This window comes from Triplophysa rosa, linkage group LG7, assembly GCF_024868665.1.
Source record: "Triplophysa rosa linkage group LG7, Trosa_1v2, whole genome shotgun sequence".
Taxonomy (NCBI): Eukaryota; Metazoa; Chordata; class Actinopteri; order Cypriniformes; family Nemacheilidae; genus Triplophysa; species Triplophysa rosa.
The window spans coordinates 20,681,534-20,695,132 of NC_079896.1; the positions used below are offsets into that span (position 1 = coordinate 20,681,534).

Below are 13,599 nucleotides of genomic sequence, written 5' to 3' on the forward strand. Positions count from 1 at the left end.
TTGAAAACCATAAAAGTGTGTCAATATGGGTAGTTTACGAATCCTTATAAAACGGTCAGTTCTGGTCCTTGATTCTGATTGGCTGAGCGGAGTTCTAAACTGTTATAAAATACCCCAGTAACCCACTGCTTCTTGGGGCTTATTGCAGAAGCCTTATAGACAGCAACTCATTAAACAACGTTTGTTTGATTTCATGCATACATAGCAAAATTCATAAATTTCAAGGGATAATCCATTCAAAAATGAAAATTCTGTCACATCCTCAAGTTGTTCCAAACCTGTTTACATTTCTTCGTTCTGTTGCACACAGAGACAGATATTTGTATAAATGTTAGCAACTGAGAATTCTGGGGTGACTACCATAGTAGAAAAAAATATTGTATTTTTTTGTTCAGTTGAACACAAAATGAAACATTTTGAAGAATTCTGAGGCACCTTTGACTACCATTTTTTAACCAACCCAGAATTCTCAGTTGCTAACATTCTTCTAAATGTCTTTGTGTTCAACAGAACAGAAATTTGTACAGGTTTGAAACAACTTGAGGGTGAGTAACTCATGACAGATTTCTTTTTGTAAATAAACCCTTAAAGTCCTATTTGAAATTGACTTTTTTTAAGTTTATAAATATACAGTTTAGTAAATATTTGCCGACCTCTTGTGGTGAGTAAAGAGATTTCTAGTAAGCTTGGCAAATTGGCTCATTTTTAACTGAAAAAAAAGCTATAAAATTGACATATGAAAGAAACATATTTATTGAAAGATGTTGACAAATCTTTTAATACAATATAAATATACACAATACACACAGAGAAGGACAGTTTGCAATGTCAGACAGTTTCCTATAGCCATATTTGTATATCACCTCATGGCTGTTTATGTCTGTTTAGTGGGGTATGATCATCACAACCAGTGTGTGACAATGAGAGAGAGAAAGTTCCACAATCCATGTCATGTTGTCCTATAGGGCTGCTGTTTTAGATCATCGCTTTTTCCAGGTGAACTTCTTCCGTGCTCCCTCCTGGCCTGGCTTTTTCCTTTCCTTGATTCTGGGATCAGCAGTCAGCAGGCCAGCTATTCATAAAAAAAAATATTTGTGTATTAGGTTTAACTCATTTGGTTACATTTACAATTTATGGTTATGCTATAAAAACTGTGACTGCTGCATATTTTGTTTTTCTGCTACAAAATAGGCTACCAACAAAAGTCTGTGATCAGATTTAATTCTTATCCGAATATCCACAGTGCAAATAAAAAGTTTACATTTCTGAGTCACTATAGTGCTACGGGCTTCCATCACTCACCTTGCCTCATTTTTTCCACCTCTCCCTCCGACACAAAGCTAAGCAGGGCCCGTGAGATGGCCAATCTCAGAGCTCCGCCCTGAGACGAGTGACCGCTCCCCTCCACGCTGCCCTCAATGTCAAACCTGCCCAGCATGTCCACAAAGTGCAGAGGAAACATCAGCTGCTCCCTGAAAGAGAAAAAGTTTAAAATATCAAGGTTTATACGGACAATGTGAACAGCACAAAAGACGTGCAACTTGCAGGAGAGAATTAAAAACACGTTTCTCTCCACTGGACTATTCAAGCTTTCGACACTTGTATGAATGATACTCTTGCAAATCCCCCATTGAAGACTACAGCAACACATTTAGACAAAGTGATAATCTGACACTTTGAGAGGACACTGTTGAGGAGCCGACGCAAAAGCATGCATTAGCCTGACTGCATATGCGCTCATGGGGGCGACCCACAATGCTGACAGTCCCCTTCTACTCCAATTAGGCTTGTGTGAAGCGGACAGTGCGATAAGGGGCATCAGACGGCCGCACGCTGACAGCGGCAGCTCCCTGACTCACTCATCTGTGTAATTAACTTTTTAAACATGCTCCACACACCTTATCCGCATAAATGCTGGCTATGAGCATTTTCGGTTTTGGAAGGTTGGAGTTTCATTTGTAGCATACTAACTGTAGAAGACAAATACTAGTCATGCAAAGCTCTTGCTGAAAGGATCTGTTTTCTCACAAAGATGTGACGAGTACAGTAGCTAGTGACACCCACACACGCACCTGTCCTGTAGTAAAGAAAAGTATTGGAGGTAGTTCCTGCCGTTGATTGTGATGTTTCCAGAGCCGCTATCCCTGAGGGTGATGGTGGCTTTGGCTGACTTCCTTCTGCCTGTGGGATAGAGAGTTCAGTGAATGTGTAAAGAAGAACACATAAGGATAAAATGACTAAAAAGGCTAAACTGACAGTGTAGACTAGGGCTGAGTAATGCAAAAGATTTCCCCAATCAGATCTTACTACGGAAGGAAACAAAGATATAATATAATAGAAAATTTGATCCACCTCATGTTGTGAGGAAAAGACCAAAATTTAGGTTTGTATTTACTGAACCACTTTTGCTGTTTTATTCCTAAACACTGTATGTTATGATCTGTTACCAGACTGAAATTCAATGGCGTTTGGCATTGTTAAAGGGATAGTCACCCAAAAATGAAAATTCTGTCATGAATTACTCACTTTCTAGTAGTTCCAAACCTGTAAAAATGTCTTTGTTTGGTTGAACACAGAGAAAGATATTTGGAAGAATGCTTGTAACCAAACAGTTCTTGGACCCCATTAACTACAACACTAGGAAAAATTACAATGGTAGTCAAAAGTGCCCAAGAACTGTTTGTTGTCCTACATTTTTCAAAATATCTTCTTTTTCTACTACGGTAGCAGAACTGTTTAGTTATATGCATTCTTTCAAATATCTTTCCCTGTTTTCATCAGAACAAAGAAATTTACACAGGTTTGGAACAACTTGGAACAAGTATACGATGACAGAATTTTTATTTTTGGGTGAACTATCCGTTTAAAGTCAAACTTGACAACAAAAGTTCAGGTGTCATTTTCATGCCTCGATGCAGAAGTCGTACAGACCAAAGTATACGTTTCAAATAGTTTACTATAACTAAAATGATTAACACATTTATGTTAATGGAAATCAAATAAAACATCTGTCTAAATATTATTTGAAATACTTTCCAAACTATTTGAAAATGAAAAAATTTTGAATACGCAAAAAACTGAAATAAGTTTAAATTGAGTAAATTAACTGAAAATAAGTACAAACTAAATATACATAGAAAAAATACAATAATAAAAAATGATAGAAAGAACATAACAAAATGGCTAAGAGTTAAAATTACCAACAAAACTAAAAAATATATAATATTTGTTTCCAAATTTGACAATGTTTGTCTCCTTTCACTCAAATTTTGTGGAAAAAAACACCCGGGATATCGTGCTTAATATTCTACATTCTCCTCTTTCACTTTTTTTTAAAGAAAATCTTACATTTTTGGAATAAGACTCATAATTAATAATTCAATTCCACAAATTTCATGTTTTGGGGGAACTAAACACTTCGCCATAGTTTAAGTACTACAAAAATAAAATCATAGTCTATGTGTATGACCATTTTCTCTAGTACCATCTGCAACGCTGAAAGCAATTCCCTGTGAGTCATACTGTAGCGGAGCGATCTCCTGTTTACTGGACTGAACCTCCAGTTGTCTGCGGAACTTCTGTACAAACTCCTCTTCCAGAGAGCAGTAGGGCATAGACAACAGTCTCTCCATCAGCTGAATAAACCGCATGTACTGCACAAAAAAACAGCATTTACTTTACAACATCACCCTCTTGTGTTCATACTGAATAACACAAGTTACAGGTTCCTCACTGAGGCCTGTTTAATATATTTTGTTCTTACATCTTGATCTGAAATATTCTCTACCAGAAGCTCCTCCATTTCCTCTTTCACCAGCCACCTGCTTCCAGTTAGCGAACTGAGAAAAAACCCAAATTGATACAAACATAAACACAGATAGAAACCATTAAAATGTTCACTCAACTCAAACAGTTATCTTACAATAAGTTTTAAATTCCTTACATTTGTTTGGTATCTGATGTGAAGAGGCCTTTATTTCTCATCTTGTCTTGGTGTCGCTCTATCGCCAAAATCTTCTCATACACATCCTAGGAACAGCAGGAAAGTGAAACAGAAATACCTTGAACATGGTCCTTTTGACTAATATGTCTATGAATACATTGAATAGCAAAGTATTCTTCACAGATATTCAAGAATCCCTCAAAAGAAAAGATGCAGTGAAGCAAAAGCAGGGATTTAAAAAAATCCCCCCGACACACGCTTAAAAACACACACACACACACACACACACACACACAGGGGAGTCTCCATTATAAAGCAGATTCCATCTTTCTGTTTTCAGCGCTGACTGAATTTAATTGTGTGTGTGTGTGGAGGGAAAATTGAATTGGGGAGCACTTGGGCCTTAACCCCCACACTCTCTCTCACAAACACATAAACGCACACATACCTCTAACCCCTGCTTCCTAATACACACACTCTTCTGAAAGGAGAACCTGCCATGCAGAGCAGGATGGCATCCTCGGGCACACTTGTCTAAATTGGCATCACGCCCATGAGTGCCCGTCAGGCGTGGCGGCGTTGGAGAACAGCGGCGCAGGGGTCTGACGCGGGACCCGGCACCGACATGCAGCTCACGTCTGCGCCTTCCTCGCGCCCGTGCGAGAATTCATTTCCCCCTCAATTATCCCACAGCTGTTTGTTTAATTCGGTCCTGATAGAGTGCGTATAATCCATCAGCACTCGCCAAAAAAGCAAACATCGGGCAAAAACCAATTTTCAGCACAAAAAAGGAGGAGTAATAGAAAAGCAAGGGGGGAGGAAGAGAAAAGAGGGGGAATGCGTGTTACCCGTTCGTGATCACGGCGCCATAACGAATCCAGAGAAATTCAAATGCCTTCAGGAGGGGATCGAGGTTTCTCGATCTGAGGTTGGAAGAGAGCTTTTAATATGAACTGTGAATGTAGCCTTTTGGTTGGCCGGGGCTCCTTGTAGTCAAACAAATCACGATTAAATTGTGCGGCCTTGCTCCTCCCAAGGATTTTCGTAGAAGGTTAAGGTTCCGTTGAAAATACGATGAATACAGCACTTAGAATCGAAGTTAAAAGAGCTACAGTTGAGGAAGGAATAGCAAGCACTACCAATGATGTGCATCTATGCTTTACTGTGTTTTTTGTTAATGATGAGCAGGAGGGGGCGATTTATTTCTAAGAGTTGCTTGATGTAGAACGTGTCATAAGGATGTCTGTGGAGCTTCTTATTGAAAGAGGTGCAACATCTGTGGTAACAAGGTACCATCCAAATTGCCATCCTAATAATTCAATTCAGAATGTGCCAAGTTTGACACATTAAGTTAAAATATAAAAAAGTGCTATATCATCCCTTACACATTAAAATGGGCAATTCCAGCATTATGAATGTGACATTTTCATAACTTGAAATATACATTCTCAGAGAATGTATTTATTACCAATAGATGAAATCATACTTTTATATTTTACTAAACCCCTGATAATAGAAAAAATGAGTCACACAAATTTCTCATTTAAAAGAGGGGAAAATGAACATGTTATGGAAGTGACAATGGAGGACACATGTTTTTGAAAGACAGCATACTTTGCATTAAGCTATTACAAACCAGAAGCAATAATACCCAACAACTGACTCTTAACTAAATAATTATTTTACTCAAATTTCCATGTGCTCATTTATGAGGAATATGGACAGTTATGGATGTGGCAATTCTGTTGTGGATGTGACAATTCACTTCCCTGACTATGGAAAACTATGCTTTAAAAACTTTAAGAGAGACTTCACATGGGTATTAAAAACCACCAAATATTGATATCTGAACTTTCAATTTGGTGAAAATATTTAGTAAAAACTTTATTTTTCATCTTAAGGGTGACATGTGCATGGAATAGCCCAAGTGTATTACATAAAATGTAAATGTAATGTATTGTATATATACAAGGTTAAGTATATGACTGTTTATCAATAATGGCTATGCGATATGCAATATACCATCATAACCAAGTAAATAAAACATTTATATGGTACTATACTCATTTTAGGTATAGTTCACCCAAAATAAGAATTCATTCATCATTTGGTCACCCTCATATCATTTCAAACCTATATGACTTTCATTCTTCTGTAGAACACAAAAGATACTGAAGAACGTTGGTAACCAAACAACATTGGCGTGTTCATATTCAGTCATATGCAGGTTTTGAGTGACAAGAGGGTAAATAAATTTTGACAGAACTTTTATATTTGCTTGAACTATCCCTTTACATAGCAGGTTTAAAAAGCACTGTTTAATTTGAAACAGTATATAACAGGAGCCCTTGCCCCTCCCTCTCAAATACCCTCTGCTGTAAATGCATTGTGATATATTAGGAACATACCCGTACAGACTAGAAGTGCTTCTTTGAGTCAGTAAGGAAGTGTATTTTTGTTTTGCTTTCCCTCATTCTAGAAAAATCTTCCTCTCTGCAGGAATGGGACTTGTACATTATTTTCTGCACGCTGCGGGGTTTCTGGGCACGGAGCACCTCCATGCGAATCGGAACTGGATGAGGGAGCCGGTGCGCGGCGGCAGATTTGACATACCTATTTAAATTAGCAGCAGGGGTCCCAGCTACTGCAGGGCAAAGGGGAGGACGAGGGGCTTGGGCAAACCGAGGAGAATGGCACATTAGTCAACTCGCACACAAACTCTTTACTGCTACTACAGAGACGTCTTAGCCCAAGGTCGAGTCCAGAGATGAATGGTAGAGAAGGGAAAAAAGGCTAAAAACAAACAAACTTTGAAAATGAATTAGCATCGGAGACAAAGAGATGGTTAAGGCAAGAGGCTCACCATCACCAAGACTGATGCACACACACAAACACAAAGAACTGCATATGCGTGCATGCATTCACTATTTTCCACACACATGCACGCACACGCACGCATGCACACACACGCACGCACACACACGCACGCACACACGCACGCGCACACACACGCACGCACACGCACAGCTCCCCCATCATCCCTCACTCCATCCAGGCCATTTTTAGGGGATCAGAGACCCAAGTCGCACCCCTCCCTTCAACCCACGAACCTTTTTCTGTGCCCCTCCCACTTACCCACTTCTCTATAGTGTGCCCCCACCTACACATTTGTCTGTGCCACTCCCTTCATCCGTAGACCACACAAAGCAAAACCTCTCCCTAACTCAGCTCAAAACCATCTTACCTTCAACCTAAGGAACAGCCAGTATTTGAAAACCATATGGAACAACTTTACTCTGATCCTGCATCTAACGGCAAGTGAGTACAAGTTCAAGATGACTTTCGGCAACAAATCAAAAAACAACTGACAACATCATGAGGAGCGTAGACTCACATGCATGAGAGAGTAGTAAGACTGTTTCCCTGTGTAGAACAGAAAGTGGAAAGGACGTCTATCTGCATCCCACTGGACAGCTAAAAAAAGAGAAGAGGGCATCAATAATGATCATCATCAGCTATTGACATGCTTATATTTTGAGTCAAACAGAATCAGCACAGAGAGCTAGTACTCTACCTGTCTGTTTTGGGAATATTTGGTCTGGATGCTAAAACAAAAACAAAGGTGTCACTTGTGCATCAATTATTATAAAGTGGGACCAATACGGTTCAGCTGGACCAAATCTTACCTTCATGATAGGCCTTGCTCGCTTCTCAAACAGTCCAGAGGGGAAGAGATATGCAATGCTCTTCTATAGGAAAAAAACAAAAACCCAATTTTACACATGATGTTTTAATGACTTCGTGGCTTTTCAGATAATGTGCATCCTTTGGCAATTTCAAGCAACTTCATTCTAACATACGATCTAAAGCCGGGTCCCTACGTTATGACTTTAGTCTGATTGTTGCTTGTCAGACTGTACAAACATCCCAGCTTTAAGTCAAGTCACACTTTAGTAAAGACAACATATATTTAATGTTTCCCCAACTAAGTCTCTCTGTGCACCCCCTATTTTATCCTGATAAAGACAAAATAACTGCAACAGTGGGGATAAGGGTGGATCAAATTTTAACTTGACCCGGTCAGAACTGGCAATCTTCTTTGCCTTTGGGTTTTTGACCCTGTTTTTTCAGAAAAGAACAGAGAGAATGAAAGCAAAAGGTGAGGCGATGGCAGATGCACTCCAAGAGAACAGACATCCATGTATTGGGCCATCCAAGCCAGCAGGTGAGATAATGTGAGAGAGATAAAGAGAAACAAAAAGAAGAGCAGACAGAATGGTGCAGGATGCTTGACAGATGAAGGCAGCACCTGTTCATACCTTGAAAAGCAATATGGCCCAAGTCCCTCAGGGAGGTTTAGCCTCGTCATAGTGTTCTAGAAACCTCTGCAGCCTGAGCTTCACACAGCCCCAATCTGGGATAACAAACTTCCTACACACTCGCCCTCAACTTCACTGAATATTTTGAGCTGTCCTACCACTCGCTTTATGCGCTCTGATGACTGGAGCATCAAAACCAAGTGTACGACCTTCCTAGGTGACAAGGACATATCTGTTAATAAATACAATCTGGCTGATACAGTTAAAAACTGTGCAGGTTGACCAAATCTGACATCCCATCCATTTACATTACACAGGTTTTTGAAGCATTTTATTCGGTCTTCCTTGATGTCGACCTGTGCTTGACATGGTTTCTTGCACCACAACGTCAATTTAATACCGGCTACCCTCTTTTTGACCCTTACAGGCTTTCTTACGGGAAAAGCACAGGCGTTAAACTCTGTCCTGTAAAGTTTAACTCCAGGCCTAATCAAAACCAGTGAATATTCTTAAAAATTACAAGCAGGTGTGTTGGAGAAGTTTTTAACTTTGACTTTACAGAAAAGTGGCCCACAGGACTGCTGTTTGAAACCTATGATTTAAAGGGATTTAAAATGATAGTTCAGCCAAAAATGAAAATCCTTTCATCATTTATTCAGCCTCAAGCCGTTCTAAACCTGTATGACTTTCTTTGTTCTACACAACACAAAATAAGATTTTTTGAAGAATGTTGGTAACCAAACAATTTGGGACCCCATTGACTTTCATTGTATGAACTAGAGCTGTGGAAAATAATCTTAATTTTTGATGCTGATGTGACCATTTAACGTTTAAAATGTTTGTGTTAATAATACAGTACAATTGGATGACAAGATGCATCGAATCGTGACCTTCTGAATCGTAATCGAATCGATTTGTGAAGCATCTGACGATTCACAGATCTAGAATGAACACAAAACCACTGAGACATTTCTCAAAACATCTTATTTTGTGGTCCACAGAACAAAGAGTCATATACAATTTAACATGAGACTGAATAAATGATAGAATTTTCATTTTTGGGTGAACTGTCCCTTCAAATATTGGTTCACCTAAAAATAAAACTTGTTTATATTGGAAATGTTTTAGGAATGTTTCAATATTTTGAATAGTGGCTCAATAACGTCTGGCCAAAAATGAAAATTCTGTCATCATCTGCTCACTCATATGTCGACAAACCCATAATATTTTCAGACAAAAGATGTTTTTCAGAATACCCAAGCTGCCAATTTCCATGAAATGAAATGGTAATGTATACTGCCAAAAGACACAGAAACAAATGAAAAACAAATTACTTGCACCATATTCCAAGACTTTCATAATTCCAAGATAAATGTAAAGTGAAAAACAAGTAAAAATGTAAGTTTTTCCCTAAAAAAACGATAGAGGTGCCATGTTGTGACTATATTCGGGCAAGCAAAGTATATGAGAAACTTCCTGGTGAGCTTTACCATCATCATAGTTGTGACTTTAATCATGATGATTTCAGAATGACACATTCTGCATTCGTTTCATTAAACAGCTTGTGAATACGGTAGGTGCTTTGCATCAAGAAAATTGGAGCTAGTCTACGTGATGCCATAAAGTCACAATTTTGCTTCCCTAAAAACATCTTAACAGTTCAAACAAAGTTGGAATCGTCAAAAACTCAGCAAATTTCTTCCCAAATCCAGTTCACTCTCCAACGCACGGGCTCTGTGAAGTTCAGAGCCCACCTGACGGGTGCAAACACAAGTGCGTGCGCGAGCAGACGAAAGACAGCGGGAGAAGGCAGGTGAAGCTTGCAGTCTTTATTAATTACTTCCTCCTGGCAGCTCTTGCTGTGCAGCTGTTTCACACCTTCAGCGCATTCACAGGAACGTCATGTCGGCTGAAGCGCTTGGCAGACACGCTGGTGCCAGCTCAGGCACAGACGCCCCATCTTGTACTTGCCCTGTGCCCTGCAGTCGCAGCCATTTTCCACCCCTTACCCACCGATCAGCTGGCAGAGGGACGGTACGTGTCAACTCCTCTTAGCCACACTTACTCTGAGGACTCAATTCATTAATGGTGACAGAGATCAGGGAATCACGCTAAGAATCGAGAAATTGGACCAAATGAGTGGAATAAATCAATTATGGACGTTTCTCAGTCTGGCAGAGAAAGAGATACCGAACACAAGTACTGAACAGTTTGATCTGCCAACTCATAAACGGGTAAACGGGTCTCATAGTCTCCACTCAGAACAGGTTATACACACACCTTTGAGCAAATGTCAGTTTGTAGTTGGTTTACAGGCAGAAAAAGGTTTAAGACAAATCACAAATTCTGAAAGATACTTTTTTTAAGATTTTTGACTTTTTATGACTGTCAGAAAACTGCCAAATTCAGCTTGGACACTTTCCTTTTAGATCACCGAGTATTTGATTTAACAGCATTTAGGTTTCTGGTTGTTTTGTCTTCATATGGTTTCCAAATCCTTACTTTTCTTTTAAGCATTCTAAAAATTTTGAGAGAACCAAAGACCAGCCAGACACAAAATACATCTAAACTACAGCACTATGATCTCATGAGCTTTTATTTGCAGCTCTTTAACTTCATAGTGTTAACTAAACTATGTGCAATAAGCCCAAAGCATGATGGCCACATAAATATCCAAACGGAATGAGTCAACACAAATCATTAAAAGTGCTGAAAATTTTTCTTAATCTATAACCAGCTCACACAGCCAACCAAAGTAACATACAACATGCATGTACATAGGGCTGGGCGATATGGCAAAAAAGTAAACTCGATAGTTTTTTTCTATATTGATCGATAACGATATTTATTTCGATATATATTTAATTAAAAACTGTATTTAAATTAATCTATTTTAAATACAGTTTATTAACAAAAGTTAACCTTTAACCAGTTAAAATTCAATTAAATTATTGCACTGTTGCAACACAGAGGATGTTAGGCCATGAACAACATGTACCAGTTCATTCAGTCTCATTTTGACTCAATTGACTCGTTAAGTAAAGGGAGTGTTCATTCTATACATTCAACCAATGAAAGGGCTCCGTTACTGTGTACATTCGAACGCTATTGGCTCAGCACCTGCGCACATACATAACGCTGCAATAATGTCTTGCTCGAGTAGTGGGGTTCATTCAATGCATTCAGTGAACCTTAAAGACATCTCACATAAACTGTAGTACATTTCTTTAATCATGCAAGCATCTTACATACACGGTTCAATATTTTAATGTGCACACAAACTCACTTCATTACATCTCTTATCTGTACAGGGCAGCGCTTGTTTGTTTCATAAGCACCAGCTCATGTTAGCAGATATGTTAACGATGGATATAAAAACGTTTGTGCTTGAGTTTCTAAGTAACTTGCTTGCAATTGCGCCTCAAGTTTGTTTTGTTTAACCAGCGATTGCGAAAAAAAATAAGACACTTGATAAACCGCGTGATGACAACTCGAGGTTAGTTTCACCTTTGTTTCCGCTTCCAGTAATGTTTTCCTCCTCATGTTGAGTTTTCTTTGCCAAGTGCAGTATGAAATGGACTTTGTACTTTGACCCGCATGATAAAAGCTGCACGCTGACTGACTGTTGTTGCGTTTATTTCTGCGTTCTGTTAGACTGTAAGATTAATCCATATCGAGTCAAAATGCCAATAGCTTATCATCGTTTTTGAAATACATTCTATCGCGATTCGATATGATATCGTTTATCGGCACAGCCCTACATGTACATATTGATAAGTGATAAGCGGAATGAGTCAATGAACCGCAGGGCTGTATTCACAAAAAATGTTTTTAAAACCAATTTACTGCTAGAGGTACTCTACTCTACTCTACTCTACTCTACTCTACTCTACTCTACTCTACTCTACTCTACTCTACTCTACTCGATTATGACAAAAATCATAATCAAGATTATTTTGGCCAATATTGAGATCCCGATTATTTAACATGACTACTCACTAAGTTTTAAAACAACATAGAAAAATAAAAAAAAACTTGGCTTTTAAACTGTGAATTCAACTGAAAAATAAATGTAAAGAAATAGCACAGCTGAACAACTGTAAAGGAAGGGGGTGCGCTGTGGATTTATACCACAAGAAAAGAGACGATCCTTGCAAAATGGAATGCGGCACAATAATCGTTTTATGTCGATTATTTTGTTTTTGTAATTGTTGAAGGCCAAAATTGACGATTACAATTATTTTCGATTAATTGCACAGCCCTACTCTACATCCATTTAATTAAGTGGATTAGAAATTTCCTGTATTTTATAGCAACAAATTTGTTTCATAACGCATTTACACAACAGGCAGATGCTTATATCAAAACAACCTACAGAACATTTAGGATAAACGCTGAGTATGCATGTCCTCAATGAAAAGAAAATAAACATATAAACAAGTACTATAACTAGCAATAGTGTAAAAATATTGTCATCAAAAATAAAATTAACGTATTGAAATAAATTCTGATTTTACTTTATATCTTTATTACACTACACCGTCTCGACTCACCTCCTTCAGAAGAACAGAACACAAAAGAGAACGGAGAAAAGAATAGTAGCGAGATAACTTACATCAATATCCTCCTGTGTGAATGTTTCTGGGTCTTCCCCCATCATGTTGGCCAGGTGACGTTTGCCAATCTCAAACTCCTCCACCTGCTTCTTGATAAACTCTTCTGTGTATTTCTTTGGGCCTGCAGCTGCCAAGTTCTTTCTCCACACAGAGACAGACACACAAATCTGTCTGACGGGCAGCTAAAATAAAGAGAGAAGCACGCTGATCAAAATGAAGGTGACTGAAACCTCTAATAAATGATCATCACTGTAATAATCGTTTACATTTGCATTTCTAAAACTGAATAATGTGCGATCTGAATTAGTAGCTTTGCTTGACAGTGATGCCAAACCGTCTTATACTAAATAATAATGAAACCAAAACCATTCAAGCCATTCTGACAATTCCCAAAGCACGACGGATCTACCGTCCACTATACTGTGTTAATTTAAGAGTTATTTACATGCTATAAGAATTCTATTGTTACGTGAGAATTATATTATTGCACAAGGACACGATACTCTATGCAGCATCACTACAAGTCACGAGTAACTAAACGCAGAGACCGCTCCGAGGTGCCGATGATCAAAGAGAAGAAAGCGTCGTTTTTACCTGCAGACATGTCCTTGATAAGGACACACATAAACCTTTTTTGCAAGTCTCGTATTTCCAGAAGAGCGACCTCACGCCTCTGCTACAGGAGGCAGCCATGTTTGCTCATGTTGAATACGCTGCTCGA

The 13,599-nt window shown here is 38.7% G+C and overlaps 1 protein-coding gene across 1 annotated transcript; it reads right to left on the reverse strand.

Annotated features, from left to right (window-relative positions):
- Positions 1-737: 737 nt before the first annotated feature.
- Positions 738-13,599, reverse strand: mrps9 (mitochondrial ribosomal protein S9). Its single transcript, XM_057338596.1, has 11 exons — positions 13,473-13,599; positions 12,878-13,060; positions 7,630-7,692; positions 7,518-7,548; positions 7,338-7,417; positions 3,944-4,029; positions 3,764-3,839; positions 3,485-3,653; positions 2,073-2,181; positions 1,303-1,472; positions 738-1,072 (listed from the first exon to the last, which is right to left on the reverse strand). The coding sequence occupies exons 1-11, from the start codon at positions 13,569-13,571 to the stop codon at positions 981-983; spliced, it is 1,158 nt and encodes a 385-aa protein (XP_057194579.1). The 5' UTR covers positions 13,572-13,599; the 3' UTR covers positions 738-980.